General features: G+C 35.5%; 1 protein-coding gene across 1 annotated transcript in view; it reads right to left on the reverse strand.

Moving 5' to 3' along the window:
- LOC107101470 (partitioning defective 3 homolog) overlaps window positions 1-18455 on the reverse strand; it is a gene marked incomplete at both ends in the record, with an annotated part of 175735 nt that extends 157280 nt beyond the window's left edge. Inside the window, one exon of the mRNA XM_015400405.1 lies at window positions 18281-18455. Coding sequence (XP_015255891.1) covers window positions 18281-18455 — 175 coding nt within the window. The remainder of the gene's footprint in view (window positions 1-18280) is intronic.
- Between the last annotated feature and the right edge of the window lie 293 nt (window positions 18456-18748).

Raw genomic sequence — 18748 nt, forward strand, 5'->3', positions numbered from 1 at the left:
CTCGGGCGCCATAGACCTCCATTATATATTATTCCTTTAAGGAATTTTGGGAAAGCTTACACATAAATTAAGTTATATTGAGTCTGAATTGTGTAACCATTGACAGAATATCCATTTAATGAATTCTTGTCTTTGACTAAATGACAGCACAGCTTTCTTTAGCAGCTGCTTCACATTATAAATAAAATAATGCATTGTTTTCTACGTGTTGACTGTAAAGAATGTCACCATATGAACCTTTCCCTCCCATTTTATCAAACCAATTTTCCTCTACTTAATTTGTGGAGGGATTATCTCTGCAGTCCAAAGGGTTTGGCTGGTCCCAAGTTTAATATCCAGCACTGCCACTTCAGAGTAGGCTAGCAATCGATCCAGACCGAAGACAAAGTGGAACCGTCAGGGTGGTTGGCTAATAAAAAGAGGCCCTAATCCAGCCCCTGTAGCGAGGGATTATGGCGAGGGCACAGGGTCATGGGTTTGTACACAAACTAAAATTTAGCACAGAGAGGCTGGATTCTCCGGGGACTATTACCTCGTATTGCTTTGTCCTTTATTTAACTTTCACAGCGACTGTCTTAGGAGGGGAAACAGATCACCTTTTAGGAATCGCCATGGTGCAAAGCTTTGCCATACCTATCTAGACATGTATAGCGTACGCATCAGAAAAAGTCAATATAAAAGTCATTTAGTACATTGCTAGACTGGAAAATGGTTGCATTTTAAATGGAAAATGGTATGAAATTCCCAAAAAACATGATTAACCCCACAAGCAAACCCCACATGCTATTTCTTGGGCCACTGGCTCAACAAATAAAAAATATGAATTTAAACTGTTATATACATCTCTGGTTTTGCCATTGGTTGTCCAAACCAGATTCATGCAGTAGACGACCTTTTTTTTAACCTTATATTGTTGTTGACGATGATAAAAGGCGTCGTTTAGGGATGTGTCAGTTTTAAAGGAGTGTTTTTATCCAGTTTATGTCTTCTTAGCCTGACCTACATACATTTGGACACATGACCTTATTAAAACCTGCCAACCACCTTTTCCAACAACAATAAAGGAGCATGCTCTTTACAAACACTCGTTAACTGACCGTTTAATTAATCACACCCACAACAACAAAAAACACATCTTAGCACAGGAGAAGCAGGAGCAGTCAGCTCTAAAATATTGATGATTTAAGCCAACCAGCCATTTATTTACCCTGCATTTTAAAGAGTAGGTCTATTTAGATATATCTATAATGTAAGTGGAAGGACAAAAGGAATGACAGATCTTTGATACAAAGTAATAGAAAACAAAAGTATTAAAAACCTTATTACATTTCATACTTTTTAGTGCACTGTAAAAACAATCTAGAAATGAGTAAAAATGTCTTAAATTAAGTTTATTTAACCTTATTTTGAGTAAGTAAATGAGACAGTTTGCCAGTGGAATGAGTATTTTTACTCTTAAAATAAGATAATGGGATAATATGCACTTGGAATAAGGCAATGCAATTGTGTTTTCTTATTTCAAATGTAAATTATCTTGTTCCATTGGCAAAATGTCTCTTTAACTTCCTCAATCCAAGAACAAATGCACTTATTTTAAGAAAAAATTACTTATTTAGATTTTGATTTTTTCCAGTGTGTCACTACAGACCGTAGGAACCCTGTTCTTTTTTTGTTTTGTGCTTTTTGTACTGAGCAACCAAGAACAAGGATAACGTGTGTTTTTGTTGTGTACTTTATGCTTATGCTTTTACATCAGTCTGATCTAAATATAAATGTCAAGTGTCCAAGACTTCATAAAATCTCTGAAAGCGGTTTTCTTCCCAGGCTACTTTGAACCCTTCAAGCATGTATAAGTTCAATGTGTGAATAAATTATGGTACTGAGGCATTTTAGCTCTCTCTTTAACCACTGACTACATATTGATGTCCTCTGTGTGTCAGGGGATTTCCACTTCATACACATTGACCTGAATCATCCAGAATAGGAATAGAATGCCATTTACGGAGAGGAACATTCGAGTACCGGGATGGTGTGGGAACCAAAAAGTTTAGAGATGGAGATGAAGTATGAGGAAAACCTTAAAAAGGCCTACAGTAGTCACAAAATAAATAAATCAAAAATATATAATCATTTACAAATAAAACAATATAAACCAAGTGTATCTGATAGTGATTCACTGCAAAATTTATCTCAAAATTAGTACAACTGTCTTAAATTAAGTGTATTTACCCTTAATTCGAGCAGGTAAATGAGATAATTTGCCAATGGAATGAGTATTTTTACTCTTAAAATAAGGTATCTAGATATTATGCGTTTTAAATAAGACAATGCAATAGTTTTTTTCTTGTTTAAAGTGTAAATTGTCTTGTTCCATTGGCAAAGTGTCTCACTTCAATCCTTAATTCAAGAAAAAATGCACTTATTTTAAGAAAAAATGACTTATTTAGATTTTATTTCTTTGCAGTGTTCAGACCTTTTTGAGAGAGAATTTTTTATTTTTTTTTTCCAGATTTTTTACCAAACAGAGAACTTCAACCATGGCGAATAAGGCCCACTTTTATATAACCTATAAACAGGGGCAGAGCTAGATGGGGGGTCAGGGGTGGCCATGGCCAATCATTAGCCACCCCCGTAGCCACCCCTACCATTTTTTCTCTTAAGTAGAATATTCAAAACATTTTAAAATTATATATATTAACAATTACTTTACAACAAAAACACTGCGGTTAATTATGCACATTAATATACCAACATTAGAGAGGATTAGTACAGAATTCATTCTCTTTCAAAAGGAGATTTTGTGTTATATGCCGTAAAGAAAAAAATATGTGTTTCTGCAAGTCATCTAAGAGTCTGCAGAGAAATCATAGATACTGAAAATAACTATTTTAATAAAAACCTATTAAATTATCAATTATGTAGATATAAGTACTTGTAAATATCAATTTAATGTAGAAGGATATTGATAAAAGTAGGTAAGTAATGACAATAGAAAAGATATTCACCCCAGAACTCAAACCTCAAAGAATGTTTTCCAATATGCCTTTTATCTAGACTTCTATCTTTAAATATATGCATATATTTGTTAGAAAAGGCTGTAGGAAATTACAGTTTCTCTTTATTTAGAAATATAGACGTTGTGCTTGTTCCCGTTGGAACAGTGTAGTTAAACAAATAAAACAGCCTAACCAAAAACTTAATGATACCTCAGTTAGGAGTTGAACTTCAACAGTCGAAGGCAATTCTAAATAGACCTGCATAAAGCCGCTGTCATAGTGTTCCATAGCTTTCCATGCATGCAGCCATTTTGGAAAACTCCTGTAAAGTGAGTCTAATTGTGAGGAAATGAAGGAGATTCTGTGAAACATCAAGTTTGTTCTTTGAAGTCTGAATCTCACTTGATGCTCTCGTGTCATGTAAAGGTTTCCCCCACTGGAGATCAGTGGAGTGGAATCCCAGGAGTCCTGCTGTGTCGTGACAGAGTACATCCCTTCTCCAAGATATCTCAGGACTTTTATCTGCCAGGACATTGGTTTAAACAGAGAAATGTCTCACAATGTAACTCTATAGGGAGAAGAACCAATGCCGCCAAAAAGAGAAAGGTTTAGTGTTGTAATAATGTCATCCAGGTTGTTCTCTGGCTCTGAAATAACCATCTTTCTATAGAATCAGTTAAGGACCATTTTTAGCACCACTCTCAGTTTTAATGGTTAAAACTATCTTAGAGGAGCCCTGCTTTGATAGGACTAAAGCTAGTATGAAGTAGTAAGCAGCTTCATTCCCACATGACTTCTGAGTCCACTATTCAGTTTTCATTCTGAATGAGAAACAGACAGAACAATTCTTCTCTCTTGACAGAAAGACAATACAGACAATTTACTGGCGAGATAGAGAGAAAGATGTCAGCCTTCCCTGTGCCCTCTGAGACTAGATCTCCAGTAGCAGACACCGAAATCCTTCAGCAACAATCACACTATAGCGTGCGTGCATGTGAGAAAAAGATTCCCTAGACAAGGTGGATCCAAGGAAGAAAAAATAAGGGAAAAAAATGGGAAAAAATAGAAAGTCCCAATAGTCACACCTGACTGATCGAGTTTAATAACTGCCTGTGTGACAACATGTGTTGCTTTTTCCCATATAGGAGTTAAAGTTATGCTTTTTGCATTGTTGTATAAATAGAGAAAGTAATTTTCCTGAATATCTTCCCAATCAGGTAAAACTAAAGCTCCAAAAACAACAATTTCTTGAAGCCTTACTCCAACTGCTTCAGCAAAGTAAATATTTTTGGCACCAATGTGCCTACCTTTACAGCCCTTACATTATATTATAAAACATTTATGTCAAAGTTGAAGAATACCAGTTTAAAAGTTGGCAGCAGTATCTGTTGCTGCCAAAAAGCTGTTTTAATTTTTGGCTCCACACTTTATGAGAAACTGCCTTTTATTTTAAACAGAGATTAAGTGAATTATATGCAATCTGGAAAATGATAAAGACCGTTTGATATGGAGAGCTGGATGACCAAGCACCGAGGCGGGAGCAACCTGACTAAGCTGACCCGGTGACGATGAACAGAATACGGTTTGCTTGGAGAAGGAAGCTTGGCTTCAAAACGACAACTCTGGATAAACTAAGAGACCCAGAAACAGATGTTTTTTTCTGACATGCTGAGACTGTTTTAAGTATAATCACTATGATCTGTCACAGTGCTATAGTATCAAAGAACATGAGAATTTCCCAGAAATTCAAACCAGGGGGTGGTAAAGTAAAAGATCATGATAAAAAGCTCTGGCATATTGTCTTACGCTCTGTGTTAAAAGTTAAAATAAAAACACATTCAGGGTTTCCTGAATGTGTTTCCTTAAACTATTCAGAGAAATAATGTTCAAAATAATGCTTTGCGGGAGTGTTTGGGTTTTACGGGAATTTAGGCCGAGCAAATAAACATCCATAAATCACTTTTGCGTCATAAGGGATCAGGTCTGATTTTATTGAGGCTTTATTGGACCCTAAACTTACAGGGTGTGTTGTTTTCATGCCAGCAAGGTTTACAGACTCATGCAGCAAGAGACGGAAACAGCATTTTTAAATATATCCTGCTGTACTAGTCTTATGCTAAAAGCATGAGTGGTTTTGGTCAGACTTCTTTTCAAGAACATTTTATAATCTTCCGGGCTACATAACCAGCTTGTAGCAATTAACAATCCGGTAAAAGAGACACACATTTGACATGTTTAATATCGAAAATATTTTATCTGTTTTATATAAATACAGTTTATGCTTTATTCCAAAAATTAAACCTGTTTAATCTGCTCACTTGTAGAACAGCAACTCCTTGTAGGATCACTGTAATAATCGTTTTTAAGGTCTAGAAACACATGATTTTCATTCAAAAAGATGTAATCAACGAGAAACGCAGTGACGCTTTATATATCAACTTTTGACCCTGCCAGAAAAAGAAAAACACCTAAGTTTAAACTAAGAACTCTTACTCAATCAGTCAAATGCTACACCCAGATAGCCGTCAAAGCGCTAAACACACGTGTGAGTGCAGTTCAGCTGGTTGTGAGTTTGATCTACGTTTTCTGACTAAATTCCACATGACAAGGACAAACTGGCCCAGAAGGCCTTAGGAAATGTAAACCATTTATGTCATCCTCTGCATACCCTGCAAAATGAAGTTATTAAAGCCAACCTGGCTCCTGGGGCATTTTCCTGCTCTCTATTGTGATGTGAGATGTATGGGCAGTTTTAAAGAAAGAAGTAATGTAATGTAATTTCCTAATGTATGAACGGCTAACCTGATGTCACGATGAAAAAGGATTTTAGCTGCAGGAACTACCTTGCAAAATACATAATTTCTATACAATATCTGCCAGGTTCTCACAGCCTTATTTTCATCCTTTATTTTTCCTATATTTTCTCCCTAAACAAATATCTTGCCTTCATCATTTAATTTATTAAAAGGGGCCTTCTTTGCCTCGATAGAAATTCTCAACCTTGTGACCCATTTTGCATCACACACAAGTTGTTGCTAAATAATTATTTGAATCATAATACAAGTAATTCCTGGAGCTTCAAGTTGTGAAACCAAATTAGCTATCATTAAAAACAACAATGTTTTAAAAATGTTTCTACAGAGAAGCTTTCTGGGATTTCCTCAGTGTTTTGGTGCAAACTATATCTGTATCCAGTTAATGCAAAATATGAAAGCACTAAAAGGACAATGACAGAATCATTGTGACTGTGGCTAAACAGATGTGTCTCCAACCAGAAACAGTTATATTACTATCATTTCAAAATGTCACCTTTGCATTTATAATATACTACACATGTGCAAGCGTTTCTGTTATAAGGAGGCAGATTTAGTAGAGCTTGTTTTTTACTTTATTAAAACAAAATATATACCGGTATGTGCATTTGTGTCCGCTTTTCCTACCTGCATCTAAACAAATATGTCTTATTTACAATGCATGGATTGCTTGAGTTTTAGTTTAGTTTGCATGAAACATCGAAGGATTGTTGGCACGTAAAATGAGTATAAATAAAGGGTTGATGATTCAAAAGTAGGATTAGTGCAAAGAAAAATCTGCAATATACTGTAAAGGTTTGCTGATGTAATTTACCTTAACCTCTTACACCCTAAGGGGGTATAAATACATTTCTGCCTGACAAAAACACACAAAAGTAAATAACTTATAGCCTCANCTTGTTCCCGTTGGAACAGTGTAGTTAAACAAATAAAACAGCCTAACCAAAAACTTAATGATACCTCAGTTAGGAGTTGAACTTCAACAGTCGAAGGCAATTCTAAATAGACCTGCATAAAGCCGCTGTCATAGTGTTCCATAGCTTTCCATGCATGCAGCCATTTTGGAAAACTCCTGTAAAGTGAGTCTAATTGTGAGGAAATGAAGGAGATTCTGTGAAACATCAAGTTTGTTCTTTGAAGTCTGAATCTCACTTGATGCTCTCGTGTCATGTAAAGGTTTCCCCCACTGGAGATCAGTGGAGTGGAATCCCAGGAGTCCTGCTGTGTCGTGACAGAGTACATCCCTTCTCCAAGATATCTCAGGACTTTTATCTGCCAGGACATTGGTTTAAACAGAGAAATGTCTCACAATGTAACTCTATAGGGAGAAGAACCAATGCCGCCAAAAAGAGAAAGGTTTAGTGTTGTAATAATGTCATCCAGGTTGTTCTCTGGCTCTGAAATAACCATCTTTCTATAGAATCAGTTAAGGACCATTTTTAGCACCACTCTCAGTTTTAATGGTTAAAACTATCTTAGAGGAGCCCTGCTTTGATAGGACTAAAGCTAGTATGAAGTAGTAAGCAGCTTCATTCCCACATGACTTCTGAGTCCACTATTCAGTTTTCATTCTGAATGAGAAACAGACAGAACAATTCTTCTCTCTTGACAGAAAGACAATACAGACAATTTACTGGCGAGATAGAGAGAAAGATGTCAGCCTTCCCTGTGCCCTCTGAGACTAGATCTCCAGTAGCAGACACCGAAATCCTTCAGCAACAATCACACTATAGCGTGCATGCATGTGAGAAAAAGATTCCCTAGACAAGGTGGATCCAAGGAAGAAAAAATAAGGGAAAAAAATGGGAAAAAATAGAAAGTCCCAATAGTCACACCTGACTGATCGAGTTTAATAACTGCCTGTGTGACAACATGTGTTGCTTTTTCCCATATAGGAGTTAAAGTTATGCTTTTTGCATTGTTGTATAAATAGAGAAAGTAATTTTCCTGAATATCTTCCCAATCAGGTAAAACTAAAGCTCCAAAAACAACAATTTCTTGAAGCCTTACTCCAACTGCTTCAGCAAAGTAAATATTTTTGGCACCAATGTGCCTACCTTTACAGCCCTTACATTATATTATAAAACATTTATGTCAAAGTTGAAGAATACCAGTTTGAAAGTTGGCAGCAGTATCTGTTGCTGCCAAAAAGCTGTTTTAATTTTTGGCTCCACACTTTATGAGAAACTGCCTTTTATTTTAAACAGAGATTAAGTGAATTATATGCAATCTGGAAAATGATAAAGACCGTTTGATATGGAGAGCTGGATGACCAAGCACCGAGGCGGGAGCAACCTGACTAAGCTGACCCGGTGACGATGAACAGAATACGGTTTGCTTGGAGAAGGAAGCTTGGCTTCAAAACGACAACTCTGGATAAACTAAGAGACCCAGAAACAGATGTTTTTTTCTGACATGCTGAGACTGTTTTAAGTATAATCACTATGATCTGTCACAGTGCTATAGTATCAAAGAACATGAGAATTTCCCAGAAATTCAAACCAGGGGGTGGTAAAGTAAAAGATCATGATAAAAAGCTCTGGCATATTGTCTTACGCTCTGTGTTAAAAGTTAAAATAAAAACACATTCAGGGTTTCCTGAATGTGTTTCCTTAAACTATTCAGAGAAATAATGTTCAAAATAATGCTTTGCGGGAGTGTTTGGGTTTTACGGGAATTTAGGCCGAGCAAATAAACATCCATAAATCACTTTTGCGTCATAAGGGATCAGGTCTGATTTTATTGAGGCTTTATTGGACCCTAAACTTACAGGGTGTGTTGTTTTCATGCCAGCAAGGTTTACAGACTCATGCAGCAAGAGACGGAAACAGCATTTTTAAATATATCCTGCTGTACTAGTCTTATGCTAAAAGCATGAGTGGTTTTGGTCAGACTTCTTTTCAAGAACATTTTATAATCTTCCGGGCTACATAACCAGCTTGTAGCAATTAACAATCCGGTAAAAGAGACACACATTTGACATGTTTAATATCGAAAATATTTTATCTGTTTTATATAAATACAGTTTATGCTTTATTCCAAAAATTAAACCTGTTTAATCTGCTCACTTGTAGAACAGCAACTCCTTGTAGGATCACTGTAATAATCGTTTTTAAGGTCTAGAAACACATCAAAAAGATGTAATCAACGAGAAACGCAGTGACGCTTTATATATCAACTTTTGACCCTGCCAGAAAAAGAAAAACACCTAAGTTTAAACTAAGAACTCTTACTCAATCAGTCAAATGCTACACCCAGATAGCCGTCAAAGCGCTAAACACACGTGTGAGTGCAGTTCAGCTGGTTGTGAGTTTGATCTACGTTTTCTGACTAAATTCCACATGACAAGGACAAACTGGCCCAGAAGGCCTTAGGAAATGTAAACCATTTATGTCATCCTCTGCATACCCTGCAAAATGAAGTTATTAAAGCCAACCTGGCTCCTGGGGCATTTTCCTGCTCTCTATTGTGATGTGAGATGTATGGGCAGTTTTAAAGAAAGAAGTAATGTAATGTAATTTCCTAATGTATGAACGGCTAACCTGATGTCACGATGAAAAAGGATTTTAGCTGCAGGAACTACTTTGCAAAATACATAATTTCTATACAATATCTGCCAGGTTCTCACAGCCTTATTTTAACCCTTTTTTTAATATATTCTCTCCCTAAACAAATGTCTTGCCTTCATCATTTAATTTATTAAAAGGGGCCTTCTTTGCCTCGATAGAAATTCTCAACCTTGTGACCCATTTTGCATCACACACAAGTTGTTGCTAAATAATTATTTGAATCATAATACAAGTAATTCCTGGAGCTTCAAGTTGTGAAACCAAATTAGCTATCATTAAAAACAACAATGTTTTAAAAATGTTTCTACAGAGAAGCTTTCTGGGATTTCCTCAGTGTTTTGGTGCAAACTATATCTGTATCCAGTTAATGCAAAATATGAAAGCATTAAGAGGACTATGACAGAATCATTGAGACTGTGGCTAAACAGATGTGTCTCCAACCAGAAACAGTTATATTACTATCATTACAAAATGTCACTTTTGCATTTAAAATATACTACACATATGCAAGCGTTTCTGTTATAAGGCGGCAGATTTAGTAGAGCTGGACTTTTACTTTATTAAAAAAAATATATATATGTGCATTTGTTAACCTATATCACTATTATAGTAAAACTTGAGGATGAGGTTTAAAGTGTTTGCTTTTCCTGCCTGCATCTAAAGAAATATGTCTCATTTCAAATGCATGGATTGCTTGAGTTTTAGTTTAGTTTGCATGAAACATCAAATGATTTTTGGCACGTAAAATGAACTTAAATAGTAGGATCAGTGCAAAGAAAAACCTTAAATATATTGTAAAGGTTTGCTGATCTAATTTACCATAAGAAGAGAAGGATGTCAAGAGATAGTCAGCCAATACCAACCATGTATGATGGTAAGTATTGGCTGTCAATCACACAATCACACAATGTCAAGCACACTTAGATGAGAGCTGGAAAAACACTGTAATTCCATATCTTTCTAACTTATAAAAAGGTACAGCTCTGTCTCTTTTGCTGCTGTTGTCAGTTTTGATGTTCCTTAGAGGTGCTTACTTGGTCCCCTGCTGTTTATCTTAGTTATAATTTCCCTGGGAATATTCTCTTTAAGAGACAGAATAACAAATTTCATTAACGAGAACAAAGAGGTCTATATACAAGTAAAGATCTGCCAACAGCATTACTGAAAAACTTAGCAATAATAAGATGCCATAAGGTTTGCAAAGAAGCATAATTCTTTGGCCAAATCATCCGGTGCTCTCACTTTCTCATCTGTTCATAGTCTTTCTGTTGTGAAAAACTAAAGCAAAAACATGGAAAGCTTTCTTAAAATGAACAACCATGCATTTCTCCCTTAACATCAGATTTAAGAAACATTTATATTTAAATTTCAACCAGATTATTTATGTTTTTATTACCTCCTGTCTAGTCTTTTATAATACCCTATATAGTTGTCAAAATCAGGTGTATGAATACTTGATTTTGTTATACTGTGGTAGCTTTAGTACTGTTTTCTACAGTACAAACAACTATTTGATGTGAAAAGCCCTTTCCTATGCCTGTCCTAAAATAGTGTTACAGTTATTTTTTAAATACTGTCAATGCTCATAGAATGGATTGATTTACATGACTATTGTTGCTTTAGGTTTTTGTTTTTAACCATCATTCTTAATGACATTTGTTTTATCAAACGTTTTAATTTGGATGAACTATTCAATGATAAGCCCATAAATCTGACTTCACTGACGTTAATTCTTTGATTTCTTTGTTTTTTTTTGAGCGGAAGGAGTAACTCTGTGTTACTTAAAAAAAAAGCATGCAGGAGCTTTGTTTAGGGAATGTTTTCAAAATTAAAAATGGTCTTAAAAAGGTTTTGAGTGATGTTCTGGCAAGAACACGAACTGAATTTATAGAGAAGAACTTCATATCACTTCTAATAAAAAAGGCTAAAAATAAAATATTTAATAATTCAAATAACACAATTAGAGAAAAAAAAAAAACACCAATTGAAATTGTTTGCTGTATTGGTAGTTTTTTTTTACATTTTCAGCTCCTTTTTGAGGTGTGCCTATTACAAATTGAAAATATATCTTTCCAAAGTATGGTATTCTTGGGGGAAGAAAAGTGAGTGGCACTCTGATCCAGATTCACATACTTAATGCATGTGGAGTTAAGATGACCCCATTGAGGTCAGACTAGATATATCTCAGTTGTCATGATCTTGTCCAGGGTTACAGAGAGTTGCAGCACAGTTTATGTAACATGCCAAAAGTTGATTTGTTGTTGTTCTTTTAAATCCAGACCTCAGTGCTCCTGTGCTAATTTAAGCATGACACCAGTGACTTTCAAGAGAAGAAGAGGCTCAGGAAGCAATAAAGCAGTTGTCAAAAACACTTCTTCACTCATACAAACATTGAAATGTTTTAGCAGCTCAGCTATAAGTTTATCAGAGTCCTGGTAGTATGAACAAAAGGAATGGCACTAGCATTGCATTATCATTGTTGAAGTGGGGCCCAACACTGCATTGGCAACACCATTAAGTCAATTGCAGTCATTAACAGTAATCTGCTCTGAATTGTTTTAAGTCAGAATTAATGAGAGCCTGGCTAATAAAAACAAGTACTCCTCAACATGTACTTGGAAGCCATATTTTCCTATATCATTGCAACTGTGAGTAGGATTAGGAATCGTGTAACAGCATTTAAGGGTGCTTTCAGTTTGCTAATAATAAGCCACCTAACAGAACAGACAGTCTGCTACAAATTTTATCCTTTGATTGTTGCAAATTTATGATTTATTTGGATTATTGACAAAGAAAGAAGGACGTGATAATATCTGGTAACAGTACTAACACATTTCTATACCTTTAAAAGCAAAAATGTCTTAACCTGCCGCTGCTATCTCTACATATAAGTCACTAATAGCTGCCAAACTACTCAATGGTGACCCAGTTATTGATGTGAAATGGTTATTTTTAGCTATTGAACAGTAACCATCAGCTGTAAGATAGAAATAGAATCTTTTCATTGAATGGACGCACCACATTTACAGTAGGCACTACTATGTCTTACTAACTACAGCACTCTTCAGGGTGGAAGCGTTTACTGTGTAAAGATGACTCTATGTGAGATATTTTTAGTAACAATATTGTATTTAGGATTGAAGAAAAAAATAAAAACAATGAAGGCTGCCAAATGTGGCAGATTTTTGGAAATCTCTTTGGAAATCTACAAGGGAACAGGTAGGTTGTTAAGCTAACATCTATGCAGGAGAATTAAAAATAATGAAGTATACATCAAAGAGTGTCTTAGAATAATTACCATGTATCTAATGCTTTGTGTTAACCGTCATTTTTTTCAGTGCATACATCAACTCTTCTGCTCTGACTTTAATATGGCCTTGGCTGGTGGCAGGCAGTCTCCACGGTGACGGATCACTAAGCCCAATTGATTTGATGAAGGCCTTTCTCTTAGATCCATCAAGCTACCTCCACAGGCAATACTTTTAATGGAGTTTCAGCAACCCTATCACCAGTTTGTGAGCATAGAAATGATCCTGATATGAACAAGGAAGCACAAAAAGGACAAAGCTCTTCTACCTTTTAGGCGTGACTTAAATGAGACTGACATTTCATAAATGCTTTGGTTTGATTTGTAAAACAACTCTACAAAAACAATCTAGAAATAGGTCAATATTTCTTAAATTAAGTGTATTTACCCTTAATTTGAGGATGTAAATCACATGATCTGCCAATGGAAGGAATATTTTTACTCTTAAAATATGATAATTAGATAATATGCACTTGAAATAAGACAAATCAATTGTGTTTTCTTATTTTAAGTGTAAATTGTTTTGTGTCATTGGCACGATGTCTCTTTTACCTCCTCAATCCAAGAACAAATGCACTTATTTTAAGAAAAAATTACTTATCTAGATTTCATTTTTTTCCAGTGAAATGTATTCTATTAATTGCATGGTAATGGAAAGAGGATTAGCTGTTTGTTGGGACTTTTCTCGCTGCTGCAAAATTCCTAAAACTATTAGATAGCTATAGAAAATATGGAATCATTTTGATCTTTGATAAATGTTTGTTCAAGGATATAATTGAAAAAGAATTGCATCATCAGTTGGAGGCTTTGAAACTAACTTTTAGTTGCCTGGTAACTTTACTTCAGACTCGAATAAGTGTCAAAAACATAATAACATGGCGTTCTATTTCTGCCGCATGTTAACTTGTAACCAGAAATATATCAAGAAAAATGAAAAACATGTCAGCTAAGCATAGAGGGACGCACAACATTTAATTACAAAGAGAGAGCTGTTAAGATCCAATTCTAATCTAAAGTTTCAGCAGTTTGCTTTTACTTCTAAAAGATTAGTGTTTAGTGCAAAATAGAGCAGACAGCTCTGGTATCTGTATAATTACAGGCAAATTACATTCATTATTGTAATTTACATCTCATCTCCAATCCAATTATTAGCAGTTTGACCTGCAAAGCATGAAAATCTAAAATAGGCGACCAAGATGGAAGCGAGGGATGGGAGGAGGACAAAAAAAATAGGAGGTAGAGTTTGGGACTTTGGGAGTTGTGCGGAGGAGGGGGGGGATCAATATGGCTCTAGAAGATAATGATTTTAAATAGAAATAATTCTCTGCCTGAGAGTACAGCTGCCAAGGGCAGCACTGCAAAGCTTTCAAGTCTGATATGAAATATTACCGCCAGTAATTTGCTCATCTGCATCCCTAGAGGGACCAACTCCTGCCAGACTTGTCCATCTGCTTCTCCATGTATGGACGTATATGAACCCATCCGGCCTCACCACAAATAAAGGCAATTCTAAGCAACTCTTGGAGGGGACATTCAAACTTGCTATCAGAGGAAAAACTATTGAAAATAAAAGGATTTATAAAGCACAAACCTATGTAATTCATAGCTAAAGAGTCTCCTGGTCATGGATATTTAAGCCACTTAGTTCCTTTACTTTGTGACATATGGTAAAACAAAAGTATCTTTATTGGGAGCAGAGCTTTAAACAAAATTATTCTTGAGCCAAAATTGTTTAGTATGAGCCAACCCCTCAAGTAATTTGTCTTTTTCAGATAATCTGATAAAGGCTTCATTGAAAAAATAAACAACCTGACCTCTGTCCACCACATATGTCTGCAGAGGACTACTGAAAAAGATGTCAGGTTATCATCTTAATATTTCTCTTAGGCCTTATGGCTAAGTCTCTGCCTTGCTGCCATCACTGAGCAAGCTCTATACTGATGGCCAGCGGATCACTCTTTAGTAGAACCTGAAGCTTTAATTGGAGCTGTTGAACCTGATTAATCGAGGTTCTTGATGGTTTAATAAATGGCTGATTTGGACAAAGAACCACTGGCAGCAGTGACTTTGCCGTAAAGCTCATCCAAAGCAAAGTGATGTTGACAGCATCCGTTTTTCTGAATTTAACCACGGCTGACAGTAAAGAATGATTTTAAGCATCGCTTCTGTTTACGGCAAACATTCTGCTCTTCTAATTCAATTTGAATAGGAGAGTAAGATCAGTTTGCCTGGCATCATTAGAGCTGTCCCTTTAGCTAACAATAATATCACAGGACTGATAACAGTTAAACCAAAGACTAATGCATTTATGTGATAACATATTTTTTACAGTATGTCTGAAGTGGAAAACTGAAGTTTTTAAAAAAGATTTTCTTTTTGAATCCTTGCTTTCATGATTACACTGTTTAGCGGCGATGCAAAGATATCCGTTGATCTCTAATCTTAAGATTTTTAAAATAGAAACAATCATTTTGTAAAGTCTCAGGTGGACATTTTATTTTGTTTTCACACGCATTTGTAGGGGATGGCATGCATCATAGATTCTAAACCTACGAATCGCATGGTTGGACACTATTACATGCAGTCAGGTTCTACAGATAAGCCATTTATATGATTCTGGGGTTAAAGCAACAAAACCAAATGTTGCAGGACTTAATTAGACCCCATGCACAACTTGAGTCCTGTTTAGGATAAAAAAAAGTATTTTTACCTAATTTTTTCAAAGCAAAGAACAGTATTTTTAATCTTTAAAATGTACTTTTGTCTTTAATTTGCACTTTTGTATATATTTTCTCTTATTATTCTGCTTGGGGTCTCAGCACTGCTGTTGTTATGGATTCACATGACCTAAATAATCCCTTGTCACTGCAAAAACGATCTAGAAATAAGTAAAAATTTCTTAAAGTAAGTGTATTTACCCTTAATTTAGGCAGGTAAATGAGATAGTTTGCCAATGGAATGAGTAATTTTACTCTTACAGTAAGATAATTAGATAACATGTACTTCCAATAAGACAATGCAATTATGATTTTTTTATTTTAAGTGTAAATTGTCTTGTTCCATTGGCAAAATGTCTCTTTTGCCTCCTCAATTCAAGAACAAATGCACTTATTTTAAGAAAAAAATGACTTATCTAGGTTTAGATTTTTTGCAGTTTGGATTCTACTCTTATGATTCCTTTGTTTGGTGCATCTGTCTCATCATCAAACATCACCTACGCTGCTGCCATTTTTTTTTTTTTTTTGCTTTAAGTCATAAAAAATTGCTCCATGGTTTGTGGTTGACTTCTGTTCTGCTCTACAGTGGTTTGGTTTCTCTGTCCAAATTCTCTCCATGTCATATTTCTTCCTGACCTGAAGCTGCTCCTTCAATCTAAGCTCTTACTGTGTTTCAAACTGTGACACAAAAGGACAAACATGACAACAAACCAGAAAGGTGAAGTGTAACACTAGATGGCCTTAAATCTTAGAAGTTATTAGTTTCTGTTATGTGTGGCAGTCAGGTTAAACACAGCTCTGCGTTTCAAATAACATCTAAAAGGAACACAGAAAATAAAAAAAATAATCTTAGTTTAATATTTTTTTACACTCCAAACTATATTGTTCCAGAAATGTTCAAATTAGAAATCAATTCAAAAGATGTCTAAGATTTCAGCCTTAGATATTCAACAAGATTCAACACTTATTCTACTGAACTCTTCAGTAAAGTGAAAACTTTTAAGCAAAGCACCAAATAAATACCATAAATATGTGATAATGAATTTGTGTTGGTCATTAAGGTTAGATTTTAGGCTATGCATGCTTCGTTATATAGACACTTTCTTTGACAGTACACTGGAGAAACGATCTAGAAATAAGTAAAAATGTCTTAAATTAAATGTATAATATATAATATGAATAGTTAAATTAGATGATTTGCCAATGGAATGAGTATTTTAACTCTTAAAACAAGATAATTAGTAATATGCACTTGAAATAAAACAATGCAAGTGTGTTTTGTTATTTTAAATGTAAATTGTCTTGTTCCATTGGCAAAATGTTTCTTTTACCTCCTCAAATTAAGAACAAATTCACTTATTTTTAGAAAAAAATGACTTATCTAGATTTTTTAGACTAAAAAAGAGCTTGTTGAGTTAGCTAATAAAAGTCATCTAAGTACCAAAGAAACATCTTAGGAAATTTGAGAAAAGCAGACAAAAGAACTGAGGTTAACTACAGTGTGTGCTAAATGTACAACTGTTAGAAAACCTTCATTTCCTTAGTTTAATGAAAGGTTTCAGCTATCTACTTTAAAATCAGCACCTACTTTGTAAATTCTTCTCATTGATAAAATACTGCTTGGCTATGTCAGCTTTTTATTTTTCCTCCATTACTTTAGAATGTTTCAGAGAAGCTGCATGATATTAGAAAATCTGTTAAATGTTAAAAAACTTTATTAGCTGTGATACATGCCTATTTCGTTCTTTTCTTCCTTTCTCATCTGTGCTTCCCACTCTGTGGCCTTTAACATTTTGGACCATGATATTTGTACATGGTGTGGGCATCTGCCGCCATGAGACTCTGTCCGACGGGTTAAATGTTACATTAGCATTAAAAAACAAGTAGATAACACACAGGATATATATTAGCCAGCAATCACTGTGCTAAGCAATCTATTATGGGATGAATATTGCTCAAAGTGATAATCTCTACGGAGCCCCCTGGGGGACATGGGGATTTTTTTTTTCTTTTGCGTTCCCTCGCAAAATTTTGCATTACCTCGCAAAACCTTTAGAGAAAGTTTTGCGTTCCCATCCAAAACCTTTTGCGTGAGAACGCAAAACCTTACTTTGGTAAAGTTAGAAAGATATTCACAGTAGTGCGATCACCAAGAGCCCCTTGGTGTGTGTGGTAATTTTGGAGTCACTGCACTTTATGGCAGTGGAGTTATTGATTGTTATTTGCAACGTTTTGCTGTTGTTACCATTTGCAGACGGTCCCTAACCGCTCCCCTGGCCGCTGCCTGTGCATAGAGATCAATGTAATACATCCAGCTCGGAGAACGGCTCGTTTTTCTCGGAAATAACGCTTTTTGATTGTTGTAGTATGTAGTCTGTGCTATCAGGACATGAAAGAGGCGCCATTTGTGTTTCAACAACGAGAGTTATTGATCCCGGAAGCACAAATCTGTGAATATCTTTCTAACTTTACCGAAGTAAGATTTGGCGTGGGAACGCAAAACTTTCACAAAAGGTTTTGCGAGGTAATGCAAAAGGTTTTGCGAGGTAATGCAAAAGGTTTTGCGAGGTAATGCAAAATTTTGCGAGGTAACACAATACTTTTGCGAGGGAACGCAAAACAGAAAAAAAATTCCCCATGTCCCCTAGGGGACTCCGTAAATCTCTGCTTCAATTATAGAAAATTCCTTAAACTGATCTAAACCTGAAATTAATATTTCTGTTGATAATTTCTTCAAAACACATTTTGAAATTTATGAAACTTTTACTCTATTATGAAAAAAGAAACTGAACACATACAAATTTTCTTTTTTTTTTTTTTGTTTCTTGTTTTTTGGGAGGACCTCCTTAAAATTCTAGCATAAAAACCTGAGACTTACTTGATCGTAGAGCAGATGTTGTGACTTCGATCTCACTGGCAGCTTGGTAAGGTTGGAATGCTGATGCTGCATTCATCTCACCGGCAAAAGGGTCTGGACTCTGGGTTCCTGTGGAGCTGGCGCTGGTTCCATCACCTCCATTGTGTGGGTCCTGCTCTTCGTACACTGCAACCAGCTGAGGAGACACATGAAAAACGAACTGTTTTACATACAGCAATCTTTTTTCCACACAATAATGTGTTAACTGGACAGCCAGTTAATCACCGACTGATTTAAGTTGCCAGGTTTGCTTTTTTCAAATAAAAAAGGTAATTTTTCCCATGATTCCTCATCCAGATGGAGGAAAATCCCCGTAGCATTCCATAATATGATAACCAGCACTCATTAACAGAGCCAAAAATCTGTCTTATAAAGGAAAACGTGTAACACATGAAGTATCACAGTATAACCCTTGGCTGTTTTCTTTTT

Source organism: Cyprinodon variegatus, unplaced genomic scaffold (genome assembly GCF_000732505.1).
Source record: "Cyprinodon variegatus isolate N-32 unplaced genomic scaffold, C_variegatus-1.0 Scaffold1099, whole genome shotgun sequence".
Classification (NCBI taxonomy): Eukaryota; Metazoa; Chordata; class Actinopteri; order Cyprinodontiformes; family Cyprinodontidae; genus Cyprinodon; species Cyprinodon variegatus.